Source organism: Lygodium microphyllum, chromosome 12 (genome assembly GCF_053477565.2).
Source record: "Lygodium microphyllum isolate KBCC chromosome 12, Lygodium_microphyllum_v1.1.10, whole genome shotgun sequence".
In the NCBI taxonomy this organism is placed as follows: Eukaryota; Viridiplantae; Streptophyta; class Polypodiopsida; order Schizaeales; family Lygodiaceae; genus Lygodium; species Lygodium microphyllum.
Window position 1 is genome coordinate 89037126 of NC_141146.1, and position 14943 is coordinate 89052068.

General features: G+C 37.7%; 1 protein-coding gene across 3 annotated transcripts; it reads left to right on the plus strand.

Annotated features, from left to right (window-relative positions):
- Nucleotides 1-10522: 10522 nt before the first annotated feature.
- On the plus strand, nt 10523-14216 carry LOC148028016 (uncharacterized). Of its 3 annotated transcripts, none has more exons than XM_087689701.1 (6): nt 10523-10914; nt 11273-11456; nt 12607-12857; nt 12939-13026; nt 13235-13301; nt 13403-14216. In XM_087689701.1, the coding sequence occupies exons 2-6, from the start codon at nt 11365-11367 to the stop codon at nt 13451-13453; spliced, it is 549 nt and encodes a 182-aa protein (XP_087545827.1). In that variant the 5' UTR covers nt 10523-10914; nt 11273-11364; the 3' UTR covers nt 13454-14216. The 3 variants fall into 3 exon arrangements, with proteins under 3 accessions (XP_087545827.1, XP_087545826.1, XP_087545828.1); XM_087689700.1 differs by having other exon boundaries at nt 10524-10914; nt 11281-11456; XM_087689702.1 differs by having other exon boundaries at nt 10541-10914; nt 11281-11456; nt 12602-12857.
- The last annotated feature ends 727 nt before the right edge of the window (nt 14217-14943 follow it).

Consider the following 14943-nt stretch of genomic DNA (forward strand, 5'->3'; position numbering starts at 1 on the left):
GGTATGACACTTGGGGAGAATTCTATAGGTAAAAGGCTAAATCTGTCCCATTTGAAAGTATTTGGATGTATTACATATGTGCAAAGTCCTAATGGGTTGCATAGTAAAGGCCACAAACTGTGGATGTGCATAGTCCTAATGGATTGAGTAGTAAATTGGATCCCAAAGTAGAAAAATATAATTTTATGGAATATTATTTTAAGCAGGAGGAATATAGATGCTTTAACCCTATTACACATGAGTTGAGAGTTAGCAAGGATGTTGTCTTTGATCCAACGAGCAGCTAGTATAGCAATGTATAGGATACAATTTATTACTTATGTGCATGAGAGTGTGGATGTGAAAAAAATAGGTCAATGACCATAGAAATTGAGTGCGCTACATGAGTTTTCTTGTCATGGGTTGGTTGATAGACCTTAGTGGTAGATTATGAATACATGCCACTCCACCAAGGACATCATAGGTGTCAACGAAAGGTGAGATGAAGATTGGGAACTCACATATTATGGTTGATGTATCATCATATTTATCTCATATTGATGTGGATCTAGATGGTTTTGAGCAAAGCTTAGATGAAGGATTTGGGATTAAATCTACTAAGATACCTAGTGTGAGAAAGGCACAAACAGATGCTAAGGCACCTGATAGTAAGCTAGGTCCACACACATCAACCAAAGTAAGAAAGCCCATATAGCAATTGACATATAATAGCTATGTATCTCATCAGATGGCTAAGATTGTGTGTAGTGGGTAATGAGCATTGAGATAATGCTATGGATGAAGAAATGGCTACATTTAATCCAAATGACACATGGAACTTTGGGCCTTTGCCAAAAGGCCAGAAAGTTATTGGCTACAAATGGGTTTACAAGGTGAAAGCACAAGTCTAATGAATTAGTTGTGTATTATAAGACAAGGCTGGAGTATGGTATGATTGAATCTTGATACCTCTAGATAAGCTTACTATACATGAGGGTGAAGTGATTGAGGATATCACTATGTATGGAAAGATTATGGGCAACCTTATTTATTTGACAATCACTAGACCAGATCTAAACTACATAGTTAGTTTGAAGAGTTGGTTTATGTAGCTTCCACAAAAACCACATTTGTATGCAATGTGGTGTACATTGCACTATATCTTCTCTAGACTCTTTGTTCTATGCTACAAATGTACCATTGGACTTACATGGTTACATGGATGCAAATTGGGCTCGTAGTAGTTTAGCCATAAGGTCTATTAGTGGTTTTATGTTTCTTTTGGGAATGGTGCTATTATTTGGAGTAGCAAGAAGCGACATGCAGTTGCATTATCTAGTACTAACATAGATTATATGGGTTCTAAAGTTGTAGCTTGGTTACACAAACTACTTATATATTAGTTTGCAATGTGGTGCATATTACACTATATTAACTCTAGACTTGACTATGCTTTGTTCTATGCTAGTATCATTGGACTTACATGGTTGCATGGATGCAAATTGGATTGATAGTATTTCAGACAAGAGGTCTATTAGTGGTTTTATATTTCTTTTGAGAGTGGTGCTATTACTTGTAATAAGAAGTGTCCTACAATTGCATTATCTAGTACTAACATAGCTTATTTACACAAGTTACTTCTCTGTGTGCTCAAATCTCCATTGTGTGTGATCTTGATTGCTTCACCTCTCTCTCCCCTTGTCTATTTACACATGGGTCTCTAAAGCACATGTTTAATATCATGCTCACACATGCATCATTGAAGAATACCATCCTGCCCTAGTCATCAAGTTGTATGGAAATCATCCAATAGGATTGTGTCTTAATCAACAAGCAAGTAAGTGGGGCCTTATCAATGGGACATTCATGTAATCTATTTTCCAAAATATCAACAATATCATCAACCCAATGAGGGGTGAGATCAATCAAACGATTGGGCCTCTTTTTGAAACTTGAACAAGTGGGTATCAAGTAAGTTACCATCCATGCCAATTGCATTTTCTCCACTTCATCTGTCTCAATGATTGACCATGTAATGGTGCTTTTCTTTACATATGACCACAAAAAAATCAAACTCTAGCAAAAGCAATAGCCATCTACTAATTCTTCCTATAGTGCATGCCTTGTTTATAAGATAAAGTAGAGCTTGATGAACAAAGAATCAAAGGGAGTGGCAATAATATTGAAGCTTCTTAACTACATAAGCCATTGCTAAACCTTCCCATTCAATGGTGGAATGATTCATTTCAGCCTTAATGAGTCGCTTTCTTATGAAGCTCACTAGAAAGTCCATGTTATGTTCACCAAGTGGACATAATACAACTACGATGATAGCTTTGAATGTATCAATATATATACGGAATGGAATTGTCTAATTTGGGCCTCATAAATACTTGTATGAAATAAATTGAGGCTATGTGTAAAGTGACCTAAAAGTCAAATTATCTATCTGTTTTGGAAGATACTCGGTTAGAGTGCAGGAAAGAATGTGGATTGAGCCTCCATATCTTGTGTCATATCCCTTCTATTGTGTATTAAAATTGATTGCTTTCAGTTGTGATATAAGAGTAGGAGTGAAGAATCAAATTGAGGAGCACGTTGAATCCAGGTCTACATCGAATTCAAGCTTGCTATCTACAACAACATCACGTACAAATATTCAACCAATCCACTTAAAATAGGTGCACAAATTGATAGAGCTATTTTAACTTGGATTTTGGGGCATTATTGTTAGATCTGGATTTATTTTGGAAGCCATTGAAGGCTACAAACAATGTATTACAATATGGTTTCAATTCGTTTTCAGATGGAATTTGGTCTATGTATTGATGCGAAAGCAAGGGGGCTACTTAAGTTCAAGGCCTACTTAACTAGGGGGCATGAGCTTGGAGGCATAAGGTCTACTTGTGAAAAAGCAAAGGGTCAAAGATAGTAAAGAAAGATTGAAGCTTGCTTATGTGGATTACTAGTAGAGCTTGAAACTCTCAATGCAATCAAGGAGGATGAGAGGACATCAATGCTAGAGTTGACTATAGTAGAAACAAACTTGAGGCTTGGTGTGATTCAGTGCTATTTGAAATAGCAAAGTCTACTATGTTTATTATCCTTTTTTTAAAACACTATTTAGCAATGTTACTAAGGTTAAGATCTCCCCCCAAATCAATTTGTTTTCACACTATAGGGCTTCAAACTAGTGTTCATACCTCTATTCACACTAGAGTACCTCTTGAACCACTAGTCAATAATCCATCATTACCATATCAATCTCCTTCCTCAATGGGCTCAACATAGCAAACTAGGCCATAAATAGGCAAATGAGTTATGCTTGGGGTTGAGGCCATGGGATGCTAGATGGATTGATGTCAACTCTAGCATGATGTTGGATATGTGAGTCCTCAATTCTCATATGGTAGAAAGTAGGGGAGCCACCTAAGGGATCTAGAAGTGGTCGCGTCATGCTCGAACCCCCCACAATTTGTGTAGGTCCTACTCTATTGAGAGTATTTAGATGGCAAGTCATCACCACTAGAATGTATACACTAAACATTTTGTCAGTACATTGAATTTTTATTGAATGATTTGATCATTTTTAGGAGCTCTTATTGTTGTTTCATCACATTAATCCATGAGATTTTTAGTTTGGGTGTTCCCTATCTCAAGTATGTCCCTACTAGATTAGGGTTTGGACTCTAGGCATTTTCCTTTCTTATCTCACCTTCTCTCCTTGTGTAGGTCCTTTATTCTAACTACCCCATTCAAGTCTCCATTGGAATTCATGTGATTAAGGATAGAGTTGCCATGCAACACTTGTAGATTTTTTCATCATGGGATGCCTTCATAATTGCTTTGGCATAATTCTCTTAAATACCTCACTTAGTGTGTAAACGTAGTCTCTCATGCCCTCTTCTTCTTGTTGCTAATGTTCATTAACCAAACAATTAGATTATCCCCATAGCTTGCTTTTGTAAATGTATTGATGAAGAGAGTCTTGAGCATTGCAAAAGAGGCTTTCTTGACTACATGTAGGCTGGTAAATGAAGTGTGACACTTCTCCTCCATGCAAAGCCCGATGGCTTGAGCTTGCTTAGTATCTCCTATAAGGTTATTGGTTTTTCAAACTTTTTGAATTGCTCTATGAAGCTGTATGGATCATCTTCAACATGATACTTGACGAGTTTTTTGGCCACCAAGGGCACTTTGACCTGGTTTCATTGAGCATCTATATTTTCCATATAGGTCAGTAAGGTTTGGGCCATATGAGCTCCTACAGTGAGTAAATAAGTGTGATCAAGGAGCCTATGTTGGACAAGGTCCAACCATTAGGGCGTAGGTGGGTGATCGTGATGTTCTTCCATTCAACAGGATGTTCTTGATCCCATCTAATTTAATTTCATGGTCAGCAGTGCTTGTTACATGTCCACAGTGAGTTTGAGGATCTTGCTAAGGGTATTAGTGCCATAGTTTTTATGAGCCAAGAGTGTCATTTCCATCTCTACATTTGAGAGTCTAGCATGATCAAAGCATGCAACTCATTGATATCTCTCCAAAGTCTCTTGGATATTTCTTCGGAGAGAAGCTAGAAATGCGGCCTCATCCATTGTACTAGACTTATGGTCTTATATTTTTTAATTGATTAGGTCAATTACTTGATCAAATGAAATCCTTAAGAGGTGACTTCTTGTAAAGGAGACATAGAAGTGAGAGAAAGTCTACATAGGAGAGAGAAATACTAGTTAAGAAGATAGAAATACTAAAATGAGACACACACACACACACACACACACACACACACACACACACACACACACACACACACACACACACACACACACACACACACACACACACACACACACACACACACACACACACACACACACACACACACACACACACACATATATAAAGAAGAGAGGGAAAAGATAGGAAGCCATAAAAGCTAAAGGAGAAGCTTGGAGATGAAGAAGATATTGTATTATTGGACTAAATGATTGAAAAAGTAAATCTACATCTTATACTCAAGCCAGAGTGACTAGAGTATGTCTCTCTCTAAAATAATATCTATTTTCTCATCATTACAATCCATCCCCACCTAAGAGTTTTTGCCATCAAAAACAAAAAGAGAGCTTATTATTACAAAGGATTGATCAATGAGGATGACAAAGTACCACTCTATTTACATGCTATATATAAGAATGGGGACAAACTAAATAATCTCCATGGATGTTCTTCTTGGAGCACTTCATGAAAAACCTGAAAGACTTTGTGCAACAATAGGCTCATCTACAAGGCAGCATGGCTAAAGGTTGGCTATTATCGAAGGTATTGGTGTATATTTTAGAGTGGCTGCTAAAACGATGGATATAGATAACAAGATACTATGGATGTTGAAGGATGATGATCTACTAATAGGAGATGTGGTGGTCGAAAATGGAATAGAGAGAAGGATGGATGGCACATTGGAGAAAGTGAATCATGTTTCTATGTTGCACCATGTATCCATGCAAAAGTGACTTGGTAGGTGCAAGCAAGCCAAAAGAGAATGTGAGGTAGCGTGATCAAGATATTAATGTAGTACATGTCAACGACAAGTTCGGTATCTTGAGCGCATAGAGGAGATGCCATGGTTCATGTCATTGAGATGGTTGCATGATGCCTTGATGATTGATGCTTCACACGAAGGGTTGAAAGTTCCTAGGGAGGAGCGGGGGTTCTCGAGGGGATGCAGTCTAAAGGTAACCACATGGTTTCTTTGTTGTTGTATCTAGCAATTGTAAGCATTAGCTAACCTAGGCATTTCAATGTACAATACAAAATGCACAATGCAGCATGGCTACATGGGGGATATTTTTGAGTTTTGAGTGCATTGACAAAATGCACTGCACGACCAAATATGGGTGCATGGTAAAGTTTGAGCAAGAAAGTTGACTGTGAGCCACGGATTTAAACATTATAGTGGATGAGTTGGAGTATCTTGATAACTTATAAAGTGTTCTTTTAGTAGATTACCGTAGCTTCTCCATGATCAATTTGATATACAATGGTTTAAAGTAGTATGCGAAGAAACAGGGGCAACTGTTCGGCGAGAACCTTCTGGATTCTTAGAGATAGACTCCGAGAAAATACGAAATGTTCTATGTGACACGTTTGTCTTGTCAGATCACTGTAAACATGTAATCTTCTACCCAAACCCATGACAACCTTGTTCTTTGCAGCAAGCTTTCATGGCATATTATTGAATATGTAATCTTCTACCAAAACCCATAACAACGTCGTTGGTGGTATGATGTGCCATCGACGCCTCGGAGTGCTCAAGTGTATAATGAAAGCAATCTTCCTAGCGTACATGAGGAGAGTGTGTAGGTAGAGGAGTCACTATTTACAAGGGGTGGGGGATAGGATGGCTTGTAGTGTGTACATGAGACAACCATGAGTAATTTTGGTAAAGAGTCTAGAGTACAATAATACTTCAAAAATAAAGTAGACTCCTCTTTCAGTGGGGATCTATGCATAGATCTTCCAGCATATACCAAGCTATGCCAAGAGCTTGTCATGGAGCCATAGAAATGGTCATATTTACGTGCACGTGTTAGATCCATTAACTATTCAACTTTATTGGTATTTTATCAGATGTTTTTAAAACTAGCATCCTTCTTTGCAACTATATATTATCATGGTTTTCCTTTACCCTCATATTGATTGTGCTAACATCTTTAATTTGGTTGTGCATGTTACTATAGATGGTCCAAAGAGAGCAGGATGAGATGAGAGATGACAGACGAGGAGCTGAAGGAGATCTTCATGCATATGTCTCTAGATCATATGGCATGCTTTAGAGATATGGTAGACATGGAGTTGTCTTGATTATCATCTAGGCGTTCAACACATTCTACCTCGACATGCTTCGATGTATCAATCTCCAACAGGTGGAGTAGACACTCTAGGCTAGCCATAGAGGGAGACTCAAGGACACCTTGCTTGACCAGTGGTTGTGGTGGGTTTCTCGGAGAGTTGCAAACTTCCTCTCTTCCTCGTTCTAGGGGTGGTTTTAGGGAGTGTTGTGGATATACAAATGTTGTGACCCCGGGGTCAGTTGCTACTCCTTGCTCCCACACCAATTCTAGAGAGGATAGCTTAGGTGAATGCTATGGAGATATGGATGTAGTGTCCACATCCCGTCAATTGAGTGGACACATCACCTCCAGGATTTGCTACACCTATAGAGACGTCTACTCCCCTAGTCGCTCAGTCATCCATAGGTGGTACCCCTATTGCTGCTACTCCAAGAGATACCATCCTTGCAGGTACACCAGATGGACATGGGTCTCTTAGTTATGCCTAGGAGCGTAATCGTAGACAAGAGAGGGTACATCTTAGATCCACCACCCCACCAGAGTATGGGTACTTAGTGGATGAGAAAGTCTGTGCTATGATCATGAATGTTGAGAGGAGGAGGGTAATGGCATGCATGAGGAAGTTGTGCCAAAATATATTTAGGCACGATGTTCTAAACCACTAGAAAAGCATATCGGAGGGAGCCAAGGAGTATGTGATCACATCCTTGCACGAGGAGTTCTTGATACATGCAATTGTTGATCAATTCTCCACTAGATGGATGATGGACTATATGCATACATATATATTGCATAGAGGGTTGGATGCATGCAAGGCAGTCAAGAGTAGCACTTCGAAGCTTGAATGGTTGGGCGTAGAAGAGGATTGGTAGAGACTCAAGGAGGAGGCCATAGACTCCCCATGACGATGGCGGTAGTAGCATGAGGCAGCAAGGGTACAACTAGAGGCATAGATTGTGCATCATCTTGGGAGTGGTGGACATAAAACTTATGTGGAGAATTTCATAAGTTTTCTTTTAGTTATGTTCACTTTCTTATTTGGTGTAGCACTTGTATCATAATCTTATTTCTTACAATGCTACTTTGATTTCCTTGCAACACTTGATCACAAATGATCCCATAGGGTTGGAGACTCAGTATGTAGAGAAGCATGGTCTCACTTCTCTTATCTATAGATTGTATGTACATGGTGGTCCGATAAGTCATTCAAATCATATAGTTTCCAAGCCACATTATGCCTTTTTCATGTTTCTAGTTTCTAGTTTTTTTGTGATGCATTATGTTATATAGATTAATCTTTGGTTGCTTTGTAGTATAGAGTCTGTTCAATACTCCATTGGGTTGGGATGAGCTCTCAGACGGGGAGGAGTTGTAGCAATCACTTGGATTTGTGGAGCACGTATCCCTTCTTTTTTTAGCCCTAATGCATATAAGCTCTTTCTATGTAGGCTTCCTTCATTATGTTTCTCATCTTTTGTATGGACTTGTATTTTGCGATATTTTTTGATAGATTTATCTCTTTTTGGATTCTATTCCCTATCAATCCATGTAGTTTAATGAGATGTCATTTCTCGATGTTGTACTTATTTGAAAATTAAATCAATAAACATTTTTCTTTGACCATCTCATGATGCATGTGTTTGGACGACAGTTGTACACTCAATCTATAAATGATTTATGGAATATTTTTTTAGCACATGTGATTGAAGGGCTTCCCAAAATTTTTTCCTCTATAACCATCATTATTAGCATCACAAATAAACCTGCACGCATTGCTATTTCATCACAATATGTGCCTTTATTTGCATCGCATATAGAGATGTGTATACTGACGGTTTTAATGATGACCGTGACACTTTTTTGAATGAATAATTCTATCGCTTTAAACATTGGTATATAGCTCGTATCTCACATGTGTGTGTATCTATATAAATATAAATAAACACATATATAATATTGAATCAATTTCAATTAATGTTAGTTACCAACTATAATTAGATAGTGATTTAAGTTAGTGATATTAATAAATTTTAAAAAATAAATATAAATAATTTGATTCTTTTGGTTTTGGATGTTGTTATGTGATTTTAATGTGTATTTCGGTATTAAGTGATAGTTAATTTATAAACTATTGATATTAAATATAATTAAAATTTCAATTTTAAGTGAAACGTGAATGAAAAAATTAAGAATGTATAAATTTAATACAAGCTTAATATGAATTGGTTGATATTTATTTTAAAATGTGTTTGTCGATTAAAAAGTTTTTATGTGGATATGCTACTTATTATAATTTTATGAAAAAATGTGAATTATATTTAAAAATATTTTATTAGATCTTGCTTGATGGTAACTTTAATTAATATTTTGAATTAAAATAATTAGCGTATATAGTTCTTTATTTTTTTGACATCTTTATTGAAAGAATAATTATTGAAATAATAATAAGACGTTCAAGATGTTTTTAAATTAAAGTGATCCAAAGAAATATAATTTGAAAATTGACTTCAATTTTATTCACTTTTTCATGATATTTTATAGACTCTGAAAGTTTATTAAATTTATTGAGCTTAGGAATTTAATATTTTTATCCTTATGCATATAATTATTATTTACTATAAATGAATTCTTGGTTGAAGAGAACAAATGTAAAATGATCTATTGATTATCTGTACAACAAGAATTTGGAATGTCATTATGCTAGGCTATTTAAAATGTTTTTGTAAATACAAAACAACATTGTGAATATGCAAAATAGCATACATCATTGTAATACAACTTATCATACATAAATACAAATCAAATGCATGATGTTATGTTGTAAACTCCAAGTTATAATATTGATTCAATACTTTAAAACTAAGTTTACAGCAATATCTAGTATATATAGCTCGATCTCTATTAGTGATTGAATCTTATAAAATCTCATTGATATAAGAGCATGATCATATTCATTACAAAATGAGCTTGTTTTGGATTTGTCGTTTTTGGACTTGACTTAATGTTATTTTTGTTTTTACAGTTTGAGTTATTCCATTTAATGTTCTAGAAGAGTTCAATCAAGTTAATAGAACTATTTGAAAATGATTTTAATATTTTGAAGACCTAAATTGCTCATGCTTTTAATAGTCATAACGAGTAGATTACACACACATACAGATATACACACATAGATTTAGTAGTCGTAATGGGTACCCACACACGCAAACAAACAAACAAACAAACAAACAAATAAATATATATATATAGAGAGAGAGATAGGTGATTGATTTCCTTTGTTGGAGGGTATGAAAGTCGAGAAAGAGAAAAATTGTAATGAGGAGCCCAAGAGAACTTAGACAGTAAAGTGAAGAAGGTGTAGCGTGTTTTGCGCAACGTGTGTGTCGACAAGGAGGGCCCTTTGAACGCTAAGAAAACATACATATATATATTTTTGTTGGCTTGGGTTTGAAAACCGCCTTCTGTGAAACCAATAAACCCAGTGTGCAAAACCGGTTGCTGGTTTCGCCACTCATGTGAAACAGCTCCAACGCAAAGCAGCTCGTAGCTAGTAGGCCGCCACAATCGAATTCCTATCATTTGTTTGGCAATATTGTCAAATGAAAGAATTTCGAAGCATCCAATAAAGAGACCTTTGTCTTTGCTCAAACTCCTCCTTTCCACATAAAAGTGCCAATAACAACTAGCTTCCACTATGCGTACGGAGGCGGGACCGGCTACAGCCGGTGAGGGAAACCGGGTGCAGCCGGTCCCTCCTTTCTTCTCTGCTTTTGATTGAAAGGCCTGCTGAATTACTGAACCAGCTCTTGGACCTCTCTCTCTCTCTCTCTCTCTCTCGCTGTATCTGTTTCTGTCTGTGTCTGTCTGGCTGTCAGTCTGTGTGCTTTGAAATACAATTATTTGATTGGCGAAATAGTCTTGCGACGACAACCATTTCTTCGTGCTCGGCATAGCCATTGTTCCCTCCGTCAAAGCAAGCTCTACTGTGCGTTTTTCTAGGGTTTCGACATCGCACCTGACCTAAAGCGTGCTCGATCTGCGTTCGTGTTCGATTCAAGACCTGAAACTACAAAGATTTGAGGTATAAGACTCTCCATTCCCTTCGTGTCGATGTGCATCCTTTATTTGTTTTGGTTTTCAGTCTGTACACAGAGAGAGAGAGAGAGAGAGAGAGAGAGAGAGAGAGAGAGAGAGAGAGAGAGAGAGAGAGAGAGAGAGAGAGAGAGAGAGAGAGAGAGAGAGAGAGAGAGATCAGCTCAAATGGCTTTGCCAATGCAATGCATCCGTTGGAACATTCGATCCAAACGCGCATGTGCGGAATCTTGCTAATTTCCATTCCTGTGGAAAGCCTGTTATTTTCATTCTTTCATATTTCTACAGTGGATTTTCATATTTCTATCTGTATGTCAAGTGTTAAATTTTCTCACCCGTTTTTTAAGTTTCATAGGTTCATGGACACCTACGACAATGATACCGCAGTAATGACAATGTCGACGATAGCCAGGAAATCGACGATGGTAGGAGATTGTGCATGAAGCACTGCTGCAAAGGCACTCCATCCGTATTTATGATTGCGTTAAAACTCCTTGTTTCTGGAGTGTGCCAGCATCTTGCTTGCATGGGGTGAGTATCTTTCCTTCTGAAACATTTTGTTCCGCATGAGAGAGAGAGAGAGAGAGAGAGAGAGAGAGAGAGAGAGAGAGAGAGAGAGAGAGAGAGAGTCTCAGCCCTGCTCCTGATTATACTTATTAATGTTGAAATAGAAAGAAGGCGAACACCTTGAAATTTTAGAATCAAAAGCCACCCTTTTTTCAACCTTGAAGAACAAGCTTTCAATCTGGTCGATTCATGAATCTATAATGAAGTGAAAATGTTAAGCGTCCCCTCGCGCGCATACAGCCACAGAGAGAGAGAGAGAGAGAGAGAGAGAGAGAGAGAGAGAGAGAGAGAGAGAGAGAGAGAGAGTTGAGGGAAGGGGTTCCTTTGCTGGCTCCAGCACGCTCGTCGTCCGACAATAGGCACATATGTACTTATTCTTCCAAACCGTTCTGTCTTTTCAACTCATATACAGATCGGATATTACTTATGATACTCACAGATGTAGAAACTGTGTCGGTCTACAGATGTAGAAACTGTGTCGGTCTAGCTCAACGATGAATAAATATATATTACATACACGAGATTGAGGCTGCTTACAAGCTTTGGGAAGATTGCTAATCTGCATCTTTGAGACCATCAGCTTCTTGTTATTGCGGTATGCTTGTTACCGCACCATTTCGGTGACCACGAGAGTCTCATTCATCATCCTGCATGCAAGACGTTTTTGATTTGAAGTTCTGGCTCACAGCTTGCTAAATAGGATCAGTATGTTCTTACAGGTCTTGGTCATTGGTGGTATAAGAGTTGCTAGGTGTGCAAATACATGCATTCCCACTCTGTATTTCCTGTGAGCACTGTGTGTATGAGTTTATTCTATGCATTGATACTTTTTAGTCTGCAACTCTCTGGCTATTCATGCCGAAGTTAACCCATTTATGCACTGTAGGTGTTCTTCCTTTGTTAGTAAGTTTACATTTTTGGCGTGGACATGTTTTCATCTCGCTTGAATAAGAGTAATCTATTCTTGAATGCTACTATTATGTTCCGACATATGCAATCAGTAGATTTTTGGACTGTTTCTTACTTATGTGAACACTGAACATGCCATGCCGACTGTTCAAATATTCTGTCTTTATGTAATGTGGTTGGTGGATCTCCATTTGTAACAGTGCAGTGCTTGTTTTGGGACCTGTTCCAAGTCAGCAAGTGTGCTTTATGTGGATCAGCCCGCAAAAGCACAGAAGACCCAACGACAAGGTCAGAGCCTCCTTGAGAGGGATTTGTGGACCTCAAGTTCTAACGAGATGGAGACCAACACAAAGGAAGATCAAAGAAGTGTTTCTTCTCTAAGTGTACCAAACCAAACTGTGGAAGCTGATAGGCCAAATGCTGCAAACACAGATGATGGTGCTTTTGTAAATCATGGTAAGTCAACGGAATTGAATTATTACTGTAATGTGGTTCCAATGCAGCTTTGAAAATTGAAACTTTCCTGATAAAATACAGGTTTAGTTTTGTGGACTGCACAAAGAAGAGAATGGACAGGGAATCAGCAAAAAGCGAGGCTGCCAGGGCCTGAGAAGCCTGTGGTTCGGTGTGTTTTTGTTTGCATTTGCTTGTGGGGTTTTAGTTTTCCAAGAGCATTTGTGTTTCATTTTTCAAGAGTGTTGGATGCTCTGATTGTAGATCACAACTGCATGCTTTGAACAGCTGCTCTAACTTTACATGTCCATGATCTGTGTTAAGTTTGAGCATGCACTCATTCCTGTGATAAACAGTCTGAGGAGTTTGTTCTTCTGCAGACATGATACGAACTTTGAGATATTAAGTAGCACCAGTGGTCGACTTGTCAAACCTATCCCTCTATCAGTAAGATCTGTGTAGAAGTTGGCGATTCAAGTTTTCGTTTTCTGGTGGTTATGTTTTCCCTCCTACATTACCTGCTGATTCATGGTCCATTTTTGATATAGGAGGTGATCAAATATCTTACAAGCACATGGGAGAGGGAAGGTTTGTTTTAGATACCGGCTTTGTCAATTGTTTGCTGATTGTGGTCACTGCAGAGGGTTAGGCCATTTGAGTTTATTTATTGGTTGACATAAAGATCATCCTTGCCTCAAAGCATCTTACACCAGAAGCTACTTAACAGTTTGCATAATGAAATCATGCCACTTTGTTCAGAAGGCTAGCATTTGGAAGGCTTTTGATCCAGTTTTTTGACTCCAATTAATATGTTCATTTCTTATGGGTTTTCTTTTTAACCTTTTTTTTGTACAACTATATTTCTGCTAAGCTTTAAATCTTCGACTCATATACTTAATTTTGCAATCCCTTACCTTGTTCAGAAGGAAAAACATCTTTTGACAAAACTAATGACGGACAATGCTATGATTTCTAATGCCTTATAAAACAATTGGCAATGCCATGAACTCCCAACACTTTATGACAGTTTGGGTTGGTGGCTTGAAAGCATGCTGCAAAACCTCATCTAATGTCCTGCTAAAGCTTTGCTTGGTGGCTTGGAAGCACACTGTAAAACCTCTTTTGTGTCTGGGATGTCCTAAACCCTTTGGTATCACTGAAAGGTGGCAAAAGTGTGGCATATTTTCCTATAATCTCACCTCGACAGAAGTTTGACATTTTTGCCACATGCAAAAAACCAGCTAATGCTACATAAGTCACATCATTAGCTTCTTTGACTTTGTTACATCCTTTGCAATATTCAGCTTGGTGCTTGATCACTAATGCACATTGGTGAGAAAAAATTCTCTCTACTTGGAGCAATGGCAATATCAGTCGAATCACATTTCAGAAAGGTATATTCCTTTCAGATAAATAACTGTTACACGTGAATACTAACAGATCGACTAATGGCTGAGGCAAACTAGAAGTATTCATTAACATCACATGATTGACTTTATAAACAGCCTTATTAAATTTTGAAACCCAGCCTATCCGTACATGCATTGAATGTGGAGTTGTGTTAAATTTTGAATATATATTTTTTGAACTTAGTAGGGAGGCACATTGTTAAGGGTTCTCCCCTCCCACCTCATAGCTATCTTTGTGAATTTCTCTTATAGCTTAGGTTCAGCTTTAGTCTTTCTTTTGGTTTTTGCCTAGGTGGATTGGTTGCTTGATCTAATTTCAAGGAAAGGGGATCTAAGTTCTTTAGTAGCATGACTTTGTGATCAGGCTTTTTGTTTATCTAAGAATAGGATGTGATTGATAAAATCTTTGATGTGGGTGTTCCTTGGAGTCACTCTCTTGCACTACACCTTAACAATGGTTATGTTCTATTTGAAGGGAAGTGGAGCGACTCTTGATTCCATGTTAGAAGTTTTACATTGTGTAGCAAGCATTCTTGGTGTTCTCATCATCCATCTTTATTTTGTTTGCTCCATAAACTCTTAAGAGCATGTTAAACTCATTCACATGCTTTTATTTGATGGTATGCATAGTGAAGGATTTATTTTAACACTTCAATGTTCTCGGTTTTCGATTGGCTCTC